Source organism: Lissotriton helveticus, chromosome 10 (assembly GCF_964261635.1).
Source record: "Lissotriton helveticus chromosome 10, aLisHel1.1, whole genome shotgun sequence".
Classification (NCBI taxonomy): Eukaryota; Metazoa; Chordata; class Amphibia; order Caudata; family Salamandridae; genus Lissotriton; species Lissotriton helveticus.
Genome location: NC_136071.1, coordinates 514,534,065 through 514,556,887, shown reverse-complemented (window position 1 = coordinate 514,556,887; position 22,823 = coordinate 514,534,065). Strand labels below are relative to the sequence as shown.

The 22,823-nt window shown below is 45.5% G+C and overlaps 1 protein-coding gene across 2 annotated transcripts in view; it reads right to left on the bottom strand.

Annotated features, from left to right (window-relative positions):
• The window catches only part of AMDHD2 (amidohydrolase domain containing 2), a 403,548-nt gene that overhangs the window by 217,098 nt on the left and 163,627 nt on the right, over nt 1-22,823 (bottom strand). For both annotated transcript variants that reach the window (XM_078663025.1, XM_078663026.1), the window contains one exon: nt 18,990-19,044. In XM_078663025.1, the coding sequence (XP_078519151.1) occupies nt 18,990-19,044 (55 nt within the window). The remainder of the gene's footprint in view (nt 1-18,989; nt 19,045-22,823) is intronic.

Sequence of the window (22,823 nt, the reverse complement as noted above, 5' to 3'; positions counted from 1 at the left end):
CAAAGACAGGAGGGGGGGGCAACCACAGCCCGCAGGGTCAATGAGCCGCTTCCGCTCTGGGGTCGCGCCCTCTCTGCCTCCTCTGTCGCTATGGAGTCGCCCTCGGCCGATCCCCAGCACTTTCCATCAATTCAGGGCCTTCCCTCGCTGTGGGCAGATGTGTCCAACTCCAGTCGGGATATCAGGGAGAGACGTGCCTCGGTCCCAACTCAGTCGCACTGGGGTTGTGGGGTCCGAGTCTCGTCTGGCTCCTTGGTCGCACCATGGACTCCTCCTCCTGCAGCTCACTGCCCTCTGAATCCTCCCTCAGCCATGCCGTGGCTGAACTTCATGACGGGGCTCCGCCACCACCTCAAGGCCACACCATTCAGAATGGCACGGACCGGTTTTCTGCCACCCCGGAGCACCCATCCGCAATCTCCCCACACTCCGCAACGTTCGGATACAACAGGTAGGAGTCAGGCATACGGATGGCTGCACGGATATTGGAAGGGAAGTATACTGGGTTGAGGAGCCGCTTTAGCAAGCGGCCATATTCGTCGGCGGTTGGCCACAAACCCCCCCCAAGTCAAGTCAAGTCAAGAGATTCATATAGCGCGCTACATACCCATAGGGTCTCAAGGCGCTTGAGGAAGGGTGGGGAATTACTTGTCGAATATCCAAGTTTTAAGTTGCTTTCTGAATGCTAGGTGGTTCTGAGTAAGGCGAAGGTGAGTGGGAAGTGAGTTCCAGGTTTTAGCTGCCAGGTAGGAGAAGGATCTACCTCGCATGGTGGTTTTGTTGATGCGAGGTACAGTGGCAAGGGCTTGGTTGGAGGATCATAGCTGACGGGAGGGGGTGTAGAAGGACAGTCGTGTGTTGAGGCATTCAGGTCCGAGTTCGTAAAGTGCTTTGTGTGCGTGGGTTAGGAGGCGGAAAGTAATCCTCTTATTTACGGGGAGCCAGTGGAGGTTTTTCAGGTGACCAGAGATGTGTTCTTTACGCGGGATGTCTAGTATGAGCCTGGCTGAAGCGTTCTGGATGCGTTGGAGTTTTTTCTGGAGTTTTGCGGTGGTACCGGCGTATAGGGTGTTTCCGTAGTCCAGGCGGCTCGTGACCAGTGCGTGGGTGACCGTTTTTCTAGTTTCGGTGGGGATCCAGCGAAATGTTTTTTTTAGCATGCGAAGAATGTTGAAGCAAGATGATGAAACGGCGTTGACTTGTCTGGTCATCGAGAGTGAGGAGTCCAGGATGACGCCCAGGTTCCGTGCGTGGTCCGTCGGGATGGGTGCTTTTCCAAGGGCCTCTGGCCACCAAGAGTCATCCCAGGCGGAGGGGGAGGTGCCTAAGATGAGGACTTCTGTTTTGTCTGAGTTCAGTTTCAGACGGCTGTGCTTCATCCACTCGGCTACTTCTTTCATTCCTTCGTGTAAGTTGGTTTTTAGGGTCTTTGGTGAGTGAGAGGATCAGTTGAGTGTCGTCAGCGTAGGAGATGATGTTGAGATTGTGTTGGCGAGCGATGGCCGCAAGGGGGCTCATGTATACGTTGAAGAGGGTGGGGCTGAGTGACGATCATTGTGGCACGCCGCAGATGACTTCAGAGGCCTCTGACTTGAATGGTGGGAGGCGGACTCTCTGGGTTCTTCCGGTGAGGAACGAGGTGATCCATTCCATTGCTTTTCCTTGGATTCCGACGTTTCTGAGGCGCTGTAGAAGGGTGCTATGACAGACTGTGTCGAAGGCAGCGGAGAGGTCGAGGAGGATGAGGGCGACTGTGTCTCCATTGTCCAGTAGAGTTCGAATGTCGTCTGTTGCTGCGATAAGTGCGGTCTCAGTGCTGTGTTTGGCTCGGAAGCCGGACTGTGAGGAGTCGAGGGATTTGTTGGTTTCGAGGAAGGTGGCGAGCTGGTTGTTGACAGCTTTCTCGATGACTTTGGCCGGGAATGGAAGAAGCGAGATGGGGCGGTAGTTTTTGAGTTCGGTGGGGTCAGCTGTGGGTTTTTTCAGAAGGGCGCTGAGTTCTGCGTGCTTCCAGCTTTCCGGGAAGGTGGCGGAGTTGAGGGAGCAGTTGATGACATCTCGGAGGTGTGGTGCTATGATGGAGTCTGCTTTGTTGAAGATGTGGTGAGGGCATGGGTCAGTTGGGGATCCTGAGTGGATGGAGTTCATCAGGCGGATGGTGTCCTCAGTGGAGATTGGGTTCCAGTCGTTAAGGATGTTCAAGGGGGGTGAAGGTCCTGCAGAAGGTTGGGTGGGTTGGTCTCCGGGTCGGTTGTCAAAGCTGTTGTGGATGTCTGCGATTTTGTTGTGGAAGAAGGAAGCTAGGGAGTCGCAGAGGGCTTGGGAGGTGGTGATGTCGTTGGAGTTGGCTGATGGGTTGGTAAATTCTTTGACGATGTTGAATAATTCCTTGCTGTTGTGGGCGTTGTTATCTAGTCGGTCTTTGAATGCGGCTTTCTTGGCAGACCGGATTAGTTGGTGGTGTATGCGGGTGGCGTTTTTGAAGGCGTCCCTGGTGATGGTGTTTGGGTCTTTTTTCCAGACCTTCTCGAGGGAGCGACAGAGTTTCTTCGATTTCTTAAGATCATCGTTGAACCAGGAGGCGTTTTTGCTGCCTAGTTTGATTTGACGTTTTTTCAACGGTGCAAGGATGTCGGCGCTGTTGGATAGCCATTGGGTGAGGTTAATGGCTGCTTGGTCGGGGTTTGAGGAGTGGGCGGGGGGGTTTAGAAGAAGCGATGAGGAGATCTGGGCGATGGTGATTTTGTTCCAGTTTCTTCGCAGGGTGGGTTGAGGATGGTTGTGGATTGTGGTCTTATTGTAGATAAAGTGAGCGCAGCTGTGGTCCGTCCAATGAAGAGCTGTGGTGTGACTGAATGAGACATGTTTGCTGGAGGTGAAGATGGAGGTGAAGATGGGGTCGAGTGTGTGACCTGCAATGTGGGTGGGGGTAGTGACAAGTTGTTTGAGTCCGAGGTTGGCGAGATTGTCCAGAAGGGTGGTGGTGCTGCTGTCATTGCTCTTTTCCAGGTGAAAATTGAGGTCTCCCAATAGAATGTAGTCCTCGGAGGGGAGGGCGTGTGGGGTGATAAAGTCAGTGATGTCGTCACTGAATTGTGCACGGGGTCCTGGAGGTCGGTAGATGAGGGTGCCTCTGAGTGTGGTCTTGGGGTCGGTGTGGATCTGGAAGTGGAGGTGTTTGGCGCTGGCAAGGTTGACGTCTGAGCTGATTGAGATGCGGATGAGTTCTTATGGACGATAGCGATGCCTCCTCCTGTTTGCTTGATGCGGTCCTTACGGATGATCTTGTATCCTTCCGGGATGGCAATGGTGATGTCTGGGGCTGAAGAGGCATTCATCCATGTTTCTGTTAGGAAGGCGACGTCCGGTGAGATGGTGTCTAGTAGATTCCAGAGGTCGATGGCGTGTCTGTGGACCGAGCGGGTGTTGAGCAGGATGCATTTTAGGTGGTTGGTGTCAGGTCTCTGTTTGGTGTTGGTGGATGAGGAGTTGGTTTTGGTGCCGTCGAACTTGCAGGAGTTGCAAGAGAAGGGTCCATGGGTGTGTCCAGGAGCTGCTTGGACGCAGTTGGGGGAACGGCCGGGGTTAAGGGCTAGGAGGGTGGTGGCATAATAAGTGATGCGAGTGGGCTGGGCATTACGGGAACCAGGGGGTCTGGCGCTGGGCGCGGGCCAGGCGCGGACGGGCGTAGACGGGCGTAGACGGGCTTACCTTTGGCGCACCTTCGGCGCGGCCGTAGCGCGTGGACGCTGCGCGTGTGGACATCCGACATAAATGGAGAGTGGGGGGGGGCGGAGCGTGGGAGGGTCAGCTGGGAGGCGGGGTCTGGGAGGAGACACGGGTGGAGGTAAATACTATCTCAAATGGCCGCCCGGTGATAAACCGAAACTGGGGCACAGCCGGAGCTCAACTTCTATACAATAACGCTAAAGTACCCAAAAACGCTTCAAAAGTAGATTATCTCAGCCGCTATGCAGTTCGTGGCTGTATACAAATTGCATAAAATTAAAGAGGGCTAAAAACGATACCAAGCGCTGAGCAGTGCGCTGTAACGGGGCGGCAGGCAGCAGGTATCAGGCAGGCAAGGCAGGCAAGGCAGGTAGGCAGGCAGCGAGGAGAAGCTTCCGTTGTGAGAGCAGGGAGCTGGGGGAGCGACCGTAATGGAAGGAATCCAGACAGCATCGCATATTTAGTAGACAGCACGCTGGTTAGATGGTACATTTGTGGAGGAGATGAGAGTAATCAGGTGAGCCAAAATAGGGAGCCATTCAAAAAACCAAGGAAACCCGGGAAACTGCCTATATTATTATCGGTAGCCATCAGATACTGGAGAAAATGTGTCAAATTGACTAGAGAGTGCTCGCTGTACACCCTAGTGCTTCCACCGGTAGGACTACCCCACTGGAACCAGAATTCCTTTTTTTACGGGCACCAATTGATGCAATGGACTGAGGTGGGATTAGTCACAGCTGGAGATTGTTTTGTAGGGAGCACTGTTATACCACTAAAGCAACTGCTAGATCATGACTTGGCACCGGGGCACTTTCTGAATTACAGAGCACAGGCCTGAACATTCTCAAATCTATGGTATATGGACACTCAAGAACTTATACACCACAAGGAATTACAGCTATTAATGTCAATGGAGGATAGCAATCATCTGATCACCTGACATACCATCAAGCAGGCCCTAATCACAAGCAGATTGGGCTACAACAACGCACTCCACGCAGCCCCCCCAGCCCATCTTCTTCACAGACTTCTAACCCTCCAAAATGCCACCAGACTCGTGCTCGGCATTCCGCACTGAACCCACAACACTCCTCAGGGAGCTCCATTGTCTTCCCATGCAGAAACGCTGCCAATTTAAACTTTTCACACGTGCATCCAAGTCACTACAAAATACGGGATCCGCATACCTCAATTACCTGTTTCACTTCCATCAACCCACCTGACACCTTCGCTCAGCATCACTCTCACTTGCACACACACCCCGCATCCACAGAAGCAGAACAAGAGTTCGATCATTCTCCTTCCAAGCCATCAACTCCTGTGGGAGGACCTGTCTTGGCAGTTCAGACCGGACTGTTCCCATGAAGCACAGGGTCAAGACTGATTTGCATATGGCTGGGTCCAAACTGGGGTGGCGTAGTGGGCAAAAGAACAATGAATTTAACCCAGATCTCTTGACTGGGGGAGAATGTTTGAATCATTCAGCATTCTGTCTATCATTTGTTGCAGTTACACAACTCCTGAAACACATCAGGGCTTTCCTCTCACTTATTAAATTCCCCAATAAGCTGAAGACCTGCCTATTCAATTAGTCCTCTTGAGGGACCATTTAGACTGCCTGTACTCCGGCCCAGCCTCACCACACACCTACACACACCTGCTCAGCACCTAGATGCCCTCGCGTGTGACAAGCAGCGCTCTACAAATTCACCTTACATTACATTGCACCTGGTTTTACAGTGAGCTTAATGGAATGGTATGGAAAGGGATGAACAAGGGCAGGGGAAAAGGGAAGTCAGATATAGGTCATGACATCGAATCGGTATTTTAAGAATTCGGTAATTTACCGATTCCTTAAATTACTGATTTTGTAAATTACCGAATCCTTAAATTTGGCCCCTACATCTCAAATGCCTGATACAGGTCGGTAACGGCTGAAATTCGGTAATTTAGGCCGTTACCGACCGGTATTGGGCTACCTAAATCTGGCCGGTAAATATAATTTACTGATTCTAAAATACCGAGTTTTACCGATTCGGTATTTTAGAATCGGTAAATGGTATGTAGCTAATGATTCGGTAAATTTTACCGAATCGGTAAAATTCGGTAAATACCGATTCGGTATTAACCGATTCGGTATTCCCCATTCATTCCTATTGGCCTGGAGGCCCATAGGAATGAATGAGAATTACTGATTCGGTAAATACCGAATCGGTAATAGGGGGTAGACTTACAAGGGTGGCAGGGTGTCACATTGACACCCTGTTGCACCCCTGAATATTCGGTAATTTCGGCCGTTACCGACCGGTATTGGGCCTCCTACATCTGGCCCTCAGTCTCTTATTTTACAAAAGTACTCTCTATGCTTGTGTCTTGTACAATGCAAAGTATATCTATGGTATGGTCCTTGTAATGCAAGGTACATTAATATTACAATATGAAATTGGATTCTGGAGTTACAAAGGAATTGAATGCGTTTGACTAAGGTCACTGTTTGTGTTTATGTGTCTGTCGGTGGTAAGAAAATATTACCTGATGCACTGGCGTACTGAGGTGGGAGTATCAAGTCGAACAACGCAAGTCATTACAACACAAATTGATTCTTGCAGCTAGAACTGCAAAATATCTGATCTTATTAAATTGGAAATCAGTAACACTAACAATTCCATGACAGAGGATTGGATCAATACGCTAATCAAACGAACACACGGGAAAATGCACTTTCTTCAGCTAAAGAGCAACATTTTCAGGACATTTGCCTAAATGAAATGAATATGTGACATTGAATGGCACACAATCATGAAGCATAAATCGATTAAATGTATGCAAATGCATCGCAACCAATCAGAAACAGGCAGTTTGATTGCTAGATATGATACGGATTTGTCTGCATGGCCATTGTTATTGTAAATCTCTGCATCAATGATCGTACAATTTCATTAACATAAACCTGAAGCTAAGAAAGTTCCATTCATACATCTTGATACATTGGAATGACACGCCCTTTGGTAAGTTTTTTGTTCTAGAGTTTTGTTATTAATTTAATTGTTTTAAAACGCAAAAACAACTTTGACAAAAATAATTAATGGGATGGATGGAGCAGAATTCTAGAGGGTGGATCCTTAAATGAATTCAGAAGGAACTGCTATGTGAACAAGAATACAAGTGGCGAGGTAAGCTTCATACAGGACAAAGCAGCTTACTTATGAAGCATATACAATAAGAAGCTACTTGAAACGAACTGATAAACGTGGAAGGCTATGAAACATAAAAGAAAGTACAGTAGACTGGGTGGTTACCATCAACATAATTTGCAACTTCCGTTTTTGCATCCTTTTCTACAGGTAACGGTAGCGTTATCGCTGGCAGTGTACGTAAGAAGACAGTGTTCACTGACTACCGAAATGACTGACAGTGACGCATTTGCACTGATGTTTCAGTTTAAACTTCACATGAAGAATACATTTTACTCTCCGAATCAAACAAGTGACAAAAAAGTGATAAAACTTGTCTAGGACATGTTCGTAAGAATCTTGATTGTCCCATCTTCTATCTGAAGCACTGGGGGCTCAGCTTGGGCCAGTATCAACTTCAGCATTATAGTAAGACTATCAGATACTAGGGAGGGGGATGGCAATGAACCGAGAGCAACCTGCTTCCATTTGCCCTCTGTGAGGATTTGGGGGTATTATATGAAAGAGCTGGAGTGCCTGATCTTACAGTAAACTCTCAAATACCGTCTTGGGTCCAGTCAGGATCGTTTACTTAACCTTAAGCTCAACCCTGGGTACCTGTGGCTGCGAGCAGTAATGGTTAAGCAAAAGAACTATGTGTAGAGCATTTAACCGCACCAAACAACGAAATAAGAAAGTCACACACGAAAGAAAGAGGACACCAATTAAAAAAAAATAGTTTATATTTGTATTAATTTTATGAGACTGTGATGAGCAAAATCCCCCAGAGGGTTCCAGAGTTGTAGATTTGACATAATATTAAAACATTTAAATACAACCACAAACAAGCATTTGGTCAGCAAAAGATTTGCACATTTTTGAAAAGTTAGAAACAGTTAGTTTGACTACTCTGGCCCAGATTGGGCGACCACATCTGGTAGGACAGAGGTGTTGGGGGCCAGAGAGGAGAATCTGGACAGTTACCTGGTCGCCAGAGCCTTTTAAGATCCAGATCCAAAAATGACAATAAAACTGCCATAGACTTTAATGGAGAGGTCCTGATGCTGAGGGATGCAGGGGAAAGATGCACAAAGAATGCTTTGGTAGTTGTGTGGTCGACTTGATGCTTTGTAATGGCTCCTCTGTCCACAGGTGATGGGGCACAAATGTGGCCAGAGAGATCGGGATCCCACAATATCCTCTATGCTGCAGTAGCAGGCCAGCAGATGCTGGGACAATGGTCAGTCTGCACAGTGATCATTGGAGCCAAATCCTTATGTGGGGGGCTAGTGTCCCTTGGGTGTAACAAATCTAGTCTTGGAAAGCATTCCAGGCAACTTCTAGCTCTCTCAGATTTGAGGTCCTTGAGGCCCGGTGACTGGGAGCGGCAAAACTTCAGCGGTGGGTACCAACTTGTCGGTTTGGGCATTTTCAGTTCTTGTGTCCCTGGAGTTAGTTCCAGAAGATCAGCCGACTGATACTTGGAGTCACTGCTGTAGGCTGGGACTGGGAATTAACTTTTCCCCAACCCAGGAGCCACAGAAACAGTTCAAACTTCACTAGCCCAAAGTGCAGCAGGTGCCGTCTTCTGGCAGTGCAGCCTCACTTTGTGCAAATCCAAGGGCAGCTGCACAGTCCTTCTTCGGTCCTCTCTCTGTTTCCAGCATGAATGGGTGCAGGTGTGCCATATTTATCCATGAAAGTGCTCTGGGGGGGCCACACAGTCAGTAGCCAATGGGCTACTGGGTCCCCTCGTACCTACTGACAAAGTTCCTGTGATGTGTGGCATCTGGCTATCTCAGAGTGCCACATTCTTGCCCCTTCAAGACGCCCACGGTAGACTCAGTTTGGGGCAAGTTTTCCCTCTTTGCCCTGTCTCCACTTTGTCTGCAAGAACAAAGGGCGTCCTCCTCAGGAGTGTTAGTGCTACTTCATTCACAAAGGTGGCTTCCCCTTTGAAGCCTGCCTTGTGGCTAATCCTCATGAGTGGCCATCCTGTGGGAGGAAGTGACTCCTCTCTCTGCAGATCCTGCCTTCGTTCCTGGGCTGGGAAGTCGTTTACACATCTCCCCAGGTAGTCAGAAAGTTGTCTGTAGTACCAGGGCCCTTGTGAGGCCACTGGAGTACAGAGTGGAAACTTTCTAAAAGTTTCCTAACTTTAAAAGTGGCATAAATGTCGACTTGACCATCAAGTCACATTTAATGTCATGATTAATTGGATACCGTACATGACCTCGTTAGGTAGAATCACTCAGGAGTTAGCCGGGTTGGGGTGCCAACCTTGAACCCTGTATTAGCCAATGGGGCTACTAACTTTATCCACATCAAAACGACAATTTGAAGGTGTTGCTGTTAAGACATATGAAAAATATAATGCCTTCCTTAACAACATACAGCTCCCTGCCTTAGGGCTCTATAGGTCTTCCTTAGGGGAGACATATATACTGTTTAGGGATGATGTGGCTTGGCCATTGATGTGAATAGCAAAGTCAAGCCGGCAGTGTAAAACACTGCCCTTCCAGACTGCAGAGGCAGGCTGTGGGCCATTTTGTACTTTGTCACACACAGGGTGGCAAAAATAGTGTTGCAACCCTTGATGGACACTCTGGCTTACATACCCTAGGTACCCCTGTATCAAATTCGACAAGCAATTTGTATAGGGTCAGAAGGCTGGCACTGAGGTCTGTTTAGCAGGCCTCAGTGCACTATGAGTAAAAAAACGCTGCTAGTAGTTCAAATGGGGACAAAAAGTGAGGGGGATGTCTAACAGTCTACCTCAGGCCATGGCATTTTCCCAGGATTTTCTGTCCCGCTCTGTTGGATGCTCTGTTCTCATCCAAGACATCTCATAACTAGGCCTGGACAACATTTAAATTAGACTGGTGCGATTCACACAATTTGGAGAATTTTTCATTACAGTTATTCTCAAAATTACAACTTTACACAACATTTTATAATTACAATGTCAAAAGCAGGTCGCTTGCAGTAAAATTTAACAGCAAGTACAAGAACCTGAACAACTGTTGATCTGTGTACCTTTGTTTATTCATAATTCTTTTTAGCTCAAAATGTGTACTTGTATCAAACATTGACAAGAGGATGCATTTAACACTATAATAGAATGATAAATGCTGGATTTGCATTTGAGCAATTACTTTAAATGTGGCCTAATTTTGTAGAAAAGTTTTTAAATGTGCCAAAGCAAATTATGTTAATTGCACACACCCCTACTAAAAGCCCTTACGTGCAGCCAAATGAGGAGCCTTGGAGCTTTGCGTAGGGACAATGGGGGCACCAAGCGGAAGTCCTAAATATCCCTCTCCTCCCAGAGTCACTTCTCCAGAGCCAACAATGCCGCCTTTCTATATGTCCACTTTAGCAACCAAAGGCTTCTCCATGCCCAACACGACCAAGACTACAGGCTATGTACCTAAAATTAAGGTCAACTGCAGATGTCAACCGAGAGGGTGGCTTCATATTCGATTCATGCCTTCACATCTGAGGCAGTGAACTGGAGTAATCATCAAAAATGAAGCGTCACTTTAATGGCCACAACCATATCAAGTTACACTCTACATAGACAAAAAGAACACTTCTTTGCAAAAAAATCTTAATTTTGATTTGAATAAGAAACGCACTCTCCAAATATATTTATATTTTTTCTCTCTGGACTTCAGCTCTAATGCCATCCACAGGGAATATGTCAGTGGCATTACTGTACTGGCAGAATGTAAACCACTGAAGGAAAGAGACAGCCATGACTCGAATTGTGTCAATGTTTACATTTCTAGAATTGCACTTGAAAACACTGGGTCTCGGTCCTGTATAGAGATATACAAGACAAGAGATACTCAACCGTTGTGATATTCTCAAACACTCGCTCCATAGTGAAACACCAAGTAGAGATCTATCACTTATTAGACTCTCTGGGCCAGATGTAGGTAATTCCGATTTACCTACTCTTAAATACCGAATCATACCGATTCGGTATTTAAGAGTAGGTAAATTGGAAGTAGGCAGATGTAGGTAATTTTTATTTTTCAATTACCGAATCTGTAAGATTCGGTATTTACCGATTCTGTAAATACCGAATCGGTATTTCCCATTGATTCCTATGGTCCTTGAAGCCCATAGGAATCAATGGGAAATACCGATTCGGTATTTACAGAATCGGTAAATACCGAATCCTGGCAGGGGGGACGGGGTGTCACTTTGACACCCTGTAGCACCCCAATTGCAGGCTTGTGTGCCATGTGGCACACATACATGCCCTAAGGGCATGTCTGTGTGTCACATGGCATAGGTGTACATGCACAGATGTGCATGTACACTGGAATTCGGTATTTTACCACCCAATAGGATTGGGTGGTAAATTAAGAAATCCTAAGGGCCTGTGGCACTGCAAACTGTGCCACCTACATATGGATTTACAGAATCGGTATATTTACCGATTCGGAAAAATACCGAAGTGGTAAATTTACCGAATCGGTAAATATACCGATTCTGGAAATTCCGAGCCACCTACATGTCAAAAGCCAAATACCGGTCGGTAATGGCCGAAATCGGCCGTTACCGATCGGTATTTGGCTACCTACATCTGGCCCTAAATAACCAGACATTTTTCTATTGACCGAAACATGGCACACTGAACAGTCCTACCCTGACATCCTCGCCACCCTACCCAATAACTACTATATCCTCCAAATCAACTGACCAGTCAGTAAAACAGGAGGCGGTGTACTCGCAGTGATTAAGAAACACCTCAGATTCACCAAACTCACTTCATAAACATTCTAACAGTCTCATAATCAAGCTAGAATCTCTAACTTCTCTTTTCATATGCTTTCTTACCTACAAGCTGCATGCAGCACTTCCCTCAACTATTCTAGGAGTTAATCTACCCCTTCTTTGTCGACCACACAAAAACCTTACCTATCAGCATTTTCAACTACTGGGCAAACAACAACAAAGAAGGACAATTATCTATGAACTTCTCTGACCACCTCAGCAGTTGATAACCTCGAATAACAGGTGCTCTTTTCCACCCACATCAAGGGCCAACCATTATACCAAGTTTGGACTTCACATTTATCCCTGTCCAATCTCACAGTATGCCCATGCATGTGGGCCGACCACCATCTAACCAAATGGTCATTAACCGAACTGTCCCCCCAAAAAACTACCACCTCGTCCTGGAATCTTCTCTAGAAGCTAGTGACGGGTCGGTCAGAGCTCCTTCTGTGACTCTCTGACAACAACTATACCTGATCTAAATAAGAAAATTGATCTGTATGGAAAAGCGATCTCTGACTGGCTAACGACAGCCAGCAATATCCATGTCCCCCTACACAAATCAAGACAGGCTAGACGACACGATGCCTCAAATGGTTTACAGATGACCTAAAACTAGCCAAGCTACAATTACGCTGGCGTGAATTTAAATGACAGAAAAATGATACCTCAGATGCAAAAAACATCTTTGTAAAGCACATCAAAGAATACAAAATGCACTATGCACTTTAATTATTTTAAGGGGTGAATTCTATTCATACTTGTGTTTTATGTCTTTTATGGCTGTTTGTCGAATAACGTTTTGTTTTAATTGGATTGTAACACAAAAAGAACATTTTGCAAGCCAAATCTGCTTTTTGCACTAACAAAATCCTCTTGTCTATACAAAAAATCCAAGGAGAGCTTCGGAATTGTCTCTGAACTCTCAAATCCAGAGAGAGTCACACTACTCATTGCCCCCTCCTAGGCTCTCTGTGAAGCACTCAATACTTTTTTCATTGACAAAATCAAGACTATTAAAGCAAGCATCTATATAAGCGCTGTAGGAAGGTGGAATCTGACTGCATGGTTACCTCCACTTTGTTCCTGGTGTTTTGCTGGTTTTTGACTAGTCTGACTGGGATCCTGCTAATCAGGACCCCAGTTTATCTGCTTTCACCTTACATTGGTTGTGCATGTACTTAAAGTACACTCCAGATTGGATATTGGGGTACCCTTATCAGTCCCTAGTATATGGTACACCATGTACCCAGGGCATAGGTACCCCAGAGGCCTCTCAGGGGCTGCAGCATGTATTATGCCATCCCTGAGAGACCACTCAAACTGACACCACAGGTCTGCTACTGCAGACTGTGTACGGTGGTGTATGCACCCCTTACTTAGATAATATCTATTCTAAATCACTACACATATAAACCTATCAGTCACCCCTATGGCAGGCCTTTTCAATCCTGAAGGCAGGGAGCTGGGTTTTGTGTGAGAGGGTGCCCCTGCATGAGCAGAGCCGCTCTGCAGCCTTCGGAATCTATTCTTCGGGGTTGCCTGTGATGCAGCCAAACCATATATACTTAAGTGCATTATAACCTCGCGGTAAATGCTAACTTTAAAATGACTGCTTAGAATTATGTTGTGTTTGGTGTCAAACATCTTGGAATCATACCTCCACATGAGTAACTGGTATGGGAGGTATGATTCCTCCCTTGTAGAACCACTACTGTGGGGCACTGGTCCACCCGGTACCAGCTTTCTCGACCTGGGCAGCACAAAATGGATGCTGCCAGCCACATACACAAGTCTGTCCGCTTGCTGAGCTGAGCTTGTGCAGGAGAAGGCTTGACAACAGGTTTCCTGTCACAGGGAGGTGTGACCACCTCCTAGACAGGTTTTAGTGTATTGGGGCTGGGTGGGTGCACTCTGAAAGTGCCTGAAGGTCAGCAATGGGGGCACATTTGGTGTCCCTATGCATAGTCCAGCTCAAACCAGTTGCAGGAGCCACTTGCTCCTGCTCTGGCGTGAAACTGAACAAAGGACATGGGTGTAACCACCCCTCTGTTTCTGTCCATCCCCTAAAAGGGTTCCGAGAGTTTGTCCAACCTCTTCCTTGGGTATAAAGTAGGAAACCTGACTACAGGACTTTAGATTTTACCTGGACTGAACTCTGCAAGCAGAAACCAAGTACTTCGATGATCTACACTACACTGGATGACTGAAGAATCTCCCATGGAGTAAAGGAGTTACTTCCCTGTAAATCAAGCACCTTTAACGCATCTGACCGGTTTGCATCTCCCAAGCTCCTAAGGACTCCGAAGATTTCTGCAACACAGAAAGTGGGTTCCCGAGCGTCCCTGAGGTTGATCTAACCTCTCAGCAATTCTGAGAGCAGTATCCCTAGTGGGGACCGTGCAACCCGAAACCCTGTGCACTGTGTACTTTTGCAGCAGCATATGCTTTTTGGCGATCCCCGAGGCTGTGCTTTGGGCTACATGTAGTCCGGACCCCGAGCAGTAATTGCGCTGAAGACTTATGGCTTACACTCCACGCGTGTTCCGTGGGCTTGTATTTTGCGATCCCTGGTCTGTTGGCCTGTGGATCCCTGTGAAGGTTACTTTGATTTCTATTGGGCTTTCCTGGTTGCTCCAGATGTGCCCCGACTCCCCATAGCATGGAGAGTCTCCAGGACCTTGCTGGTCCTTATCGTGACTGCTTTCCTCTGCCCGCGTGGGTTGCATTTGCCAATGCTTGTTGGTGTTCAATCCGGACACTAATCCCTCAGCACTCGACATCCTTCGTGGGACAGCACACCTCCGGACTTTGGTCGTCGTCATCACCTAGTCCCCGTGGCTGCAGAGTCAAGCGTCCCGTCATCTCACCTGAAGCACCCGACATTGGTGTGCATTTGTCTACCGAGCCCCTGGTCACCCTGAAGTAGCCCAGACTCCTTCCCCTCTGCTTTCAGGTTCTTCTCACCTCGAATCCAGGCTTGGATTCCACCGGACACTTTTCATCTTCCCGGCAGCAGCACTTCTTTGAGTCACGCCATTAAAAACGAAGGTTTCCAACACCACTTGACCCCTATGCACCCGGCTCCTTTGTGATAGGTAATACAGGTATCTCGGTACTCACAGGGGTGCTGGCCTTAGAACCTTCTATGTTACAAAGGGTTTACTTGAAGTCCTCTCCGAAGTGTCCTTAAACTCTAATTTTCTAACCGCGACTTTCCCATAGAGTTATACGGAACTTGTGTCTGTGTTCACACACTGCACCCGTCCTCCGTGGGTCCCCTGTGTCACTACTTTGGTTGGTTCCTTGGGGTCCCCGCAATTCTACGTGCTCTAGGCACTGTGTTTAGTTAAGTCGTTGTTGTTATACCATTTGTTTAGTATATGTGTTTTGTGCTATTTACTGTTGTTCTATTGATTAAAAATTGTGCGCCTTGTGCTCTAATCTCTTATAGAGGTTAGTAGAGAGTGTTTAGTAATACATACATATATTTTATATATGTCTTGTGTGGTTCTCCTTTCATTTAGTTATTCAGGAGGTTATAGACTGGTAAAACAAGCTGCTTTACATTCCTTCAAGACTTAGCCTGAAGGCTGCTCTCCACGGCTACCACTAGGATAGCTTTCATAAAGGTTATCTTTGACCTAATCATCAATAAGGGTCGTTTGGACTGGTACAGGGTGCCCATTTTAATTAGTGGACAGCATATACCAGGCCAACTTCTCACAAGCGCTCTGTCAAATAAAATTACTCTGGAAAGAGATGAACCCTGTCACCTTATCTTTATTCCCTGATATCAGTAAGAATTGCCTCATGAACCGGAAGATCAAAATAAATCAGGCTCTCCAAATTATACTTGCCTCCCTATAGGTCTAAAAACGGTACTCTCCAATATCCCAGATCCAGGCTCTCACTCCTAACCTCTCCCTCAACTTAGGGAAGGTACCCAGAATATTCAAGGAGGCCCTAGTGGTACCCTTCCAAAAGAAAGTTGTCGAAGACCCACTTACACTGAAAGACTCACCCCATATCCCAGTTACCTTTATGGGTAAGGTACTAGAAGCTCATGTAGCACGAAACCTCTGTGCTTTTTCTAGAGGAGTGCAAATATCAGGACCAATGTCAGGCAAGTTTCCGCCCAGCCCATTCCACAGAAGTAGTCATCCTCTCCGGGATGGAGGACATGCGTGAAGAATGTGAAAGTGGCTTTTGACACAGGGGACGATAATCTCCTGGTGGACCATGCCGAGGCCACGGGCCTAGTGCTTGATATCTCCTTTCCAAAGGACCATTCCCAATCGGTCTACCTCACCCATTACAATTCATCCAAAGGCCACCCAGATTGTGGAGTTCCACAGGCTCGTCCCTCTCCCCACATCTCTTCAATTTATATATTTGTTCTCTAGTCCACACACTCAAAAATAGGAACTGCACAATATATACTATGCAGATGACATGCAACTACTATTCAGGATTGACAACCTCCCTGAATCTAAGGAGAATGTTCAAACCACGATGCTGTCCATCTGAACTGGAGAAACAACAACCTACTGAAATTGAACTCGTCATCAATAAAAAGGCTAGCTCGAATACTGGACTGTATCATTATGGCCTATCGAGCTGGGAGCCCTCCCACTACCCCCAAAAAATCAGTAAAGAGTCTTTGGTGATTATTGATGCTGAACTCTCTATGAGGCCCAAATCGGGGCAGTAATTTCCTCATCCTTCTTATGCTCTGCAGAATTAGGAAAATGGCAAAATTCCTTACTTGGGTGGCCCTTATCCAAGCGGTTATCGCCCTTTTTATCTCTAGGATAGATTATACCAACTCTCTATATGCTGACCTACCATAATGTCTCATTAATTTACTTCAAATTGTCCAAAACTAGCCAGCCCAATTAATAGATCGACAACCTAAACAGTGCCACAGCACCCACTTGATGAAAGAACTCCATTGGTTGCCTGTGGAACAAAGAACAATCTTCAAAACGGTTTGCATAGTCTTCAAAACACTTCATAACAAAAGCCCTGCCTTCATCAATTCCCAATTCCAGAAGTACAGTCCAAAACACATACTGTGGCCTGCACTCATAAACGGCATGTCCATACCTAAATTCAAGAAGACAATGCGTGGCAACTGATTCTCAGTCACCGCACCCAATATCTGGAACTCTTTTCCTCCAGAGATCAGATCAGCCTCAACCTACTTAAAATTCAGAAACCAGTGAAAACCTGGTTATTTAGACAAGTATACAACTAATGTCTTGCTCAACAGTGACTTAAACTACCCGGCTACACCCTAGTGCCATGAAACCATATGGTGTACACACACTTAACAAGTACCAGTAACATAACATATTCAAGTTTTAATGAATGTGTAGGATACCTGGTTGGAAGAGTGAATTCACTGCACAGGAACCAGTGTGATTCTGATTTTACTTGGTCTGAAGGCGATTTACGGTAACTTTGGAAATATTACTTAGTGTGAATGCATTTACCAGGGTTTATACATCTTTGGCAAGTGAAAGAATGCCCACACGTATGTCTCTTGAATTTAGAATGTACCAATTTAAGCCAGAGCTGAAGCGCCTGATGTCATCACTGGAATGTTAGGAGTTGGTGATGAGGTGAAGGAGAATGCATACGAATTGAGAGAAACAAGTGAACATGAGTGTTTCAAGTATGCCAGCACAGAAGGATCAGCCAGGAGGTGTGTACTGTTCAGGGTCCAAGAAGATGCCTTTATTAGCCACTGAGATAGCTCTTGACTTTAGAATGCTAATGTGGGCACTATTAAGCTTATCTTGGGAGGCTCCCAGGTTCCCAATAACAGAGGATATCTTGGTGAGTCAACTCCCTATCACAGCTTCAGGTTAGGAGGTAGATCTTGTTTTAGTTATTGATGGGTGGCCCATTTTGGCAGCCCTGAGGAGTGGTGTATTTTCTCTTACATTAACATAAGACTGGAGGTGGTGCTGAGAGACAGTGAAGAATGATTGAAGTACATGAGATGTTTCTGGATAGGTAGGAAGGTAATCAGTACTATTGGCAGAATTTCAACATAAGCAATGACTTCGGATGAACTTCTGCCACCTGCTATTACAAGTGTCTCTGGGCCTCTGATTATAGGTTCTGAAAACTCTGGATCATTAATTCCTGGCACTTATGAGGGTTAATGACCTTGTATCGCAAGGTCCATGATGGTATTTCTTATTCGGGGGAGAAAACTTGTAATCCGTGAATTTTGCTGCATAAATACAGGTCAGAATAGGGAAATCCAGTCCGCTGATACCCCTGAACAAAAATTTGTCAAACTCATAAAAAAAACTAAACAGGGTCTGAAAATATACATATACCGAAGTGGAAGAACTGACATTCACTAATATGTATATTTTCAAGTTTCTTTGCTCTCCAAAAGTGAAGGCAAATTGTATTGAGTTGGTTTATGCCCAAATCAGGCACATGGTGTAATTATAAACTTAGGAAAAGAATGATGGAGAGGAACCTTTCCAAACGTTTATGATAGAGTAAGTATGCACTGTACTCACATAGCAAAGCTTATGACCAAATGTGTAGTATAGTTAATCAAGCCTTTTCCACCTATGCACCCGGAACTGAAACAACATACCTGTATCCATCAGAACCCCCCAACACAGCTCTAATTTAGGAAAGAGTTTAAGACTCACCTCTTTAAAGAGCATTACAGCACAAAGCATTAATCGTCCACAACCCAGCGTCTTCTCCTATTACTCATTGACTTTATGCTTGCCCTTAACCATGTTCAGAGTTCCGCTACCTTAGGGTGTGTACACGCTATAGAAATACCATAAAAATACATACATACTCTTTTAAGATGTAAAAAGATAGAATGTTCACACTCAGGACTGGTGTGGAGGATGCTTTAGTTCCGATTAGACAAATTAATATCTTTTATCATCATTTGAGAAGGACATAACCACTGTTTTGTCAGCACCTGAAGGCACTATGATTACAGAAACAAGTTTTAACACCAGAAACAATTTAAAGCCCTCCTATCTAATTATGATACGGATCTCCAAAAGCTCACATAGACTTGGGCTCAGCCAAGTTTGAAAAGGTATTTTTGGGGCATCTACATCACAATATAAAGCATCATGTGACACAATATATAGTCACAGTGAAGTGAAAGGAAAGGGGTGCTGCATAAAGAACTGTGGAGGGGCAGGCACATCCTTCTCTGTGACAGAAACAAAAGATCGATATGAGCGGAGGTTCCAGAAGTAAGAGAAGCAAACAAATAAAAGTCCTGCTTACCTAGAACACCTGCTCCATGGGGACCCCCTTCTGTCACTGTGATTTGAGGCAGAACCTATTGAAAAACATAAGTTAGAATCCGCAAGGCACTCTGCAACGGTGGTGTTGCTTGCAATGCAAGCATTAGACATCAAGACAAAATGTATATCAACCATTCATGGCAGATTTATTATTAATTAAAAGCACTGCTTTAGTTGGGCTTGTTCATCCAAAAGCCTCAACCACCAAATACAGCAGGTATTTTAATTAACGAGGCAATAATTAATTTATGCTTTGGGACAGAGGTTCTTTGCCTGTGGTCAAGGGACCCCCGGGGGCCTGCAAGGCCTACTTTGTGGGGCCACAATTGCTTTGGGAAAACATGAATATTAACAGATAAATAAATTTGTCTTGACCTCTCTCCCTGGCCATTCTTCCTACCATTCCTGTCCCTGTCAGTAGCCTGTCAGCCTTCCCTCGTACTCGCAGGGTACCCTCTTATTATCTTTTCATGGTTCACTGTTTGCACCCGCTAGGGTGAGCATGCAGACTATTTCACTCCACCTTTTCTACCCCAAACATTGGCCCTCTCTCATTGGTCCTATAGTAAGTCACATTCATGTGTCTCTCCCTCGTTAACTTTCGTGAGCCCAACAACTACATCTCTTAGTTAGATACTTACATGCCTATTACATTTAGAGTTTTCATTTTCTCTATTCTCTCTTGTCCACTTCTTCCCCTTTGAAACTCATTCAGACATTTATGAGCAGCTTCAAATTAAGTGAAGACTTTAAATCCACCATTTAGCAGTACTTTAAGCCTGGCTGGTTGCATTAAGATTTCTGGAACCCCTTAAATTTTGGGAATCAGATGTCAGAATTCCTTCCTACAATTGGAGGTTTCAAAAGTCATATCAGGAAAAACCTGGAAACTGTAGTTGTCTGAGGTTTTGAAGGGGTTTGGTTTAACTTCTGCTGACAGGATTTTTTCTGATGCCCTAAAATCACAGACATTCACAAGGATGATCAGAGACCCATTGGGTACACTACACTATTGTGTGAGATGATGCCTGTCGCACTTGATTGCAATGGGTATACTCACACCCTGCAACTCTTTGTTGGAGATATTAGAGTTGCTAGGAATATGAATCCTTCGTCTCTCAAGCATTTTATTATTTAATTAGGAAGCAAAGGATACAGAGTTCATCTTTAGCTCTTTAACCTCCCCCTAGGATAGCAATCAACAATGTTTCAACTGACCCATTTGTAAAATATTTGCTTGCTGCTGAGCCATTACTTGAAATTTAATTGTTTCCCTTAAGGATGCTGGCATTTCTGAGTTTAGGATCACATCTTGGGCAATCCTGTTTCCACTGTTGCTTTAGCATGTTCAAGTAAGGGAATCAGGTCTTGATTCTTCCACAGGTGACTGTAATGAGTTTGTGTCTTTAAGCTTTTGAACTGCACTTGTTGCCCGGCCTCTTTAGTACTTGCTTCTTACAGCCTGTATTTGTGAATTGTAGGTATGTTTTACTCTTGCCCCCCAACCGTAATGTAAATTTCTGCAACTGTATCGGCATGGAGGATTACTGACCTTTCTTTCCACTCCACTCTGCTCTGCTTTTTTTACATTTTCCCTCAAGAAAGTTGCTTATGGCTTTTCCCACCTAAAGTTCATTGGAGTCGTCCGGTTGCATTTTAATTAGCTGACTCAAACTTATCTCTGATACCCGAGTGACAGCTGGATTTTTTTATTTCCTGTATTGTGTCTGGGTGATCATTTTCTTCATATGCCCTCTCTAGGACTAAAGACTTTTGTTGCCGACCACAAAGCAGGTGGTTGCAAGGTTTTCCTTTCCTCTGAAGTCTTACTTTCTTTGTTTGAGTCCATTGTGAGATAGTCCAATGGTATACTTACTTTATATAGAGTACGGCCAGTCGTTTTTTGTTCTTTGCGGTTTCAGTGACATGATATTTGTGGATCATCAGGAACCTTTCTACCTAGAGTTTGTCTAAATTCACTTTTGACATTTGTGCTGGTTACTGCCAAGGAATATTCAGAGCAGGGTGGAGTATTTCTCATTGTTGTCTTCTGAAGGAGACATGTCCTGTCCTCTGGTGTGGCCACTTCCTCCTGCCTTCTCCAGTACCACTGTTGTGGCTTTACTTGTGATTCTGTGTAAGTTGGCGCTCTTCTATTTGCACATGTTCGCAGTCCTTTTCCGAAGTGATTTTACTCCAGGGTTTTGGCAAGCACAGATAAATCTTTCATGTCTTGCAAACAGTCTTGAAAAGTCTTAGAATTACAGTACAGTATGGTTTGTATCCCCAGAACCTCTTTCTGATGACTAACGTTGGTTTAGCAACGCACTTTGCTAGTTGTGCCTGTAACAACTGGCGCACCTCTACTCACCTGCCGCACAGCCTTAACTGAGGTGCCTTGCAGAGGGAGATCCCAGCTCGCGCAACCATACACATTGGTGTCTCCTGGCGATAGAAACATGTGGGAGCAACCATAATTTTATTAGCGAGCTCCATTGAACGAGGAGAGCCTTGATGCAGGTATGTGGCATTGGCAGTGATGTTTGCCTCCTCCATCTATTCTTTCCGCCCACCTTGCTCTCTGCGAACAGTTCAATTAAGCAGACGTGCCAACTTTTTTTAGAAGAACGTAGGAGATTTAAAAAAATTTAAAAGGAGGATAATGCATTTCCCCCATTGACTTCTATAGAAACAGAGGCAATTTCAGACGGGAGACTTCCAAAATGAAGCTATTTTTGGCTTTAAAAAAAATCGGGCGTCTCCTGCCTGAATGGGATCTATTGGCATGTATGATCAAGTGGTGAGCCAGAGCAAAAATTGTCCTCGGGTGCTACCATGCTGGAAAGGGGGTAGTGGTCCTATCAAACTGGTGCATCACATCACCACGCACCCCCCCCCCCATCCGCCTCACGCCAAAGTGTCAGGCTTCTTGGAGGACATAGCTCAGAATCCCACACCAGCTTCTGCCTCTGCTTCCTAAAGGATGTGAATCGAGTGCCACCAGGAGAGCTGAGGAGAGCATGCATGTGGGAGGCCACCCAATTATACAAAGTCAGCAGTAACTCTTCTCATTTAATAGGGCCATCCATGTCATTTCATGGACACAGTTCCTTCTTAGATAGAGAATGCTTCTAAATCTTATTGGAATTTGTGTCTGCAAGTCTCAGTTCTCTGCGCTATACGCTTAACAAGCAATACAATGCGGAAATAGTCCATGCACTGTAATGATGGCACTGCAGGCTAAAATTGTTGCTGACCAATGATTAACATGCTCTTAACAAATGTATCAACACTGAAAGCCATTCTCTGCGTTCCCTATTCTGTATTCCCCCACGTTTTACCTAGCGCACACGAGCACACAGGCTCTTGTAAGCAGCTAACCCCATTTCTTGCCAAAACATTCAGAACATATAAGATTGCTACTCAATCCTTTTATGGGGCAGCCCTGCAATTTGGAACTCTCAACTGGATGGGATGAGATGGTGAGAGACTAATCCTATTTTGTGCATAAAGCTGTAAATCACCCATTTAAAATCTATCAGGTATAGTAACAGCATACTCTTTAAGACCCCCATGCTATTTCGTTTAATCAATGCTTAGTATATTTCTACCCCACCTTCCTAAGACCCTCTTGTATTCCTTCCTACCCTTCACCCTCCTGAAAGAGAGAAAGCTTATAGAGCCACACTCTCCTAGTGTGGCTTCATCTTCTTCTCCTCTTCCAGTAGCTTTAACAATCAAATGCAATTTTTCAATGTCTCATTTTAGTACTTCTTTACCCTATGCTGTCCCCTATAAGCTTCCTCATGTTTCC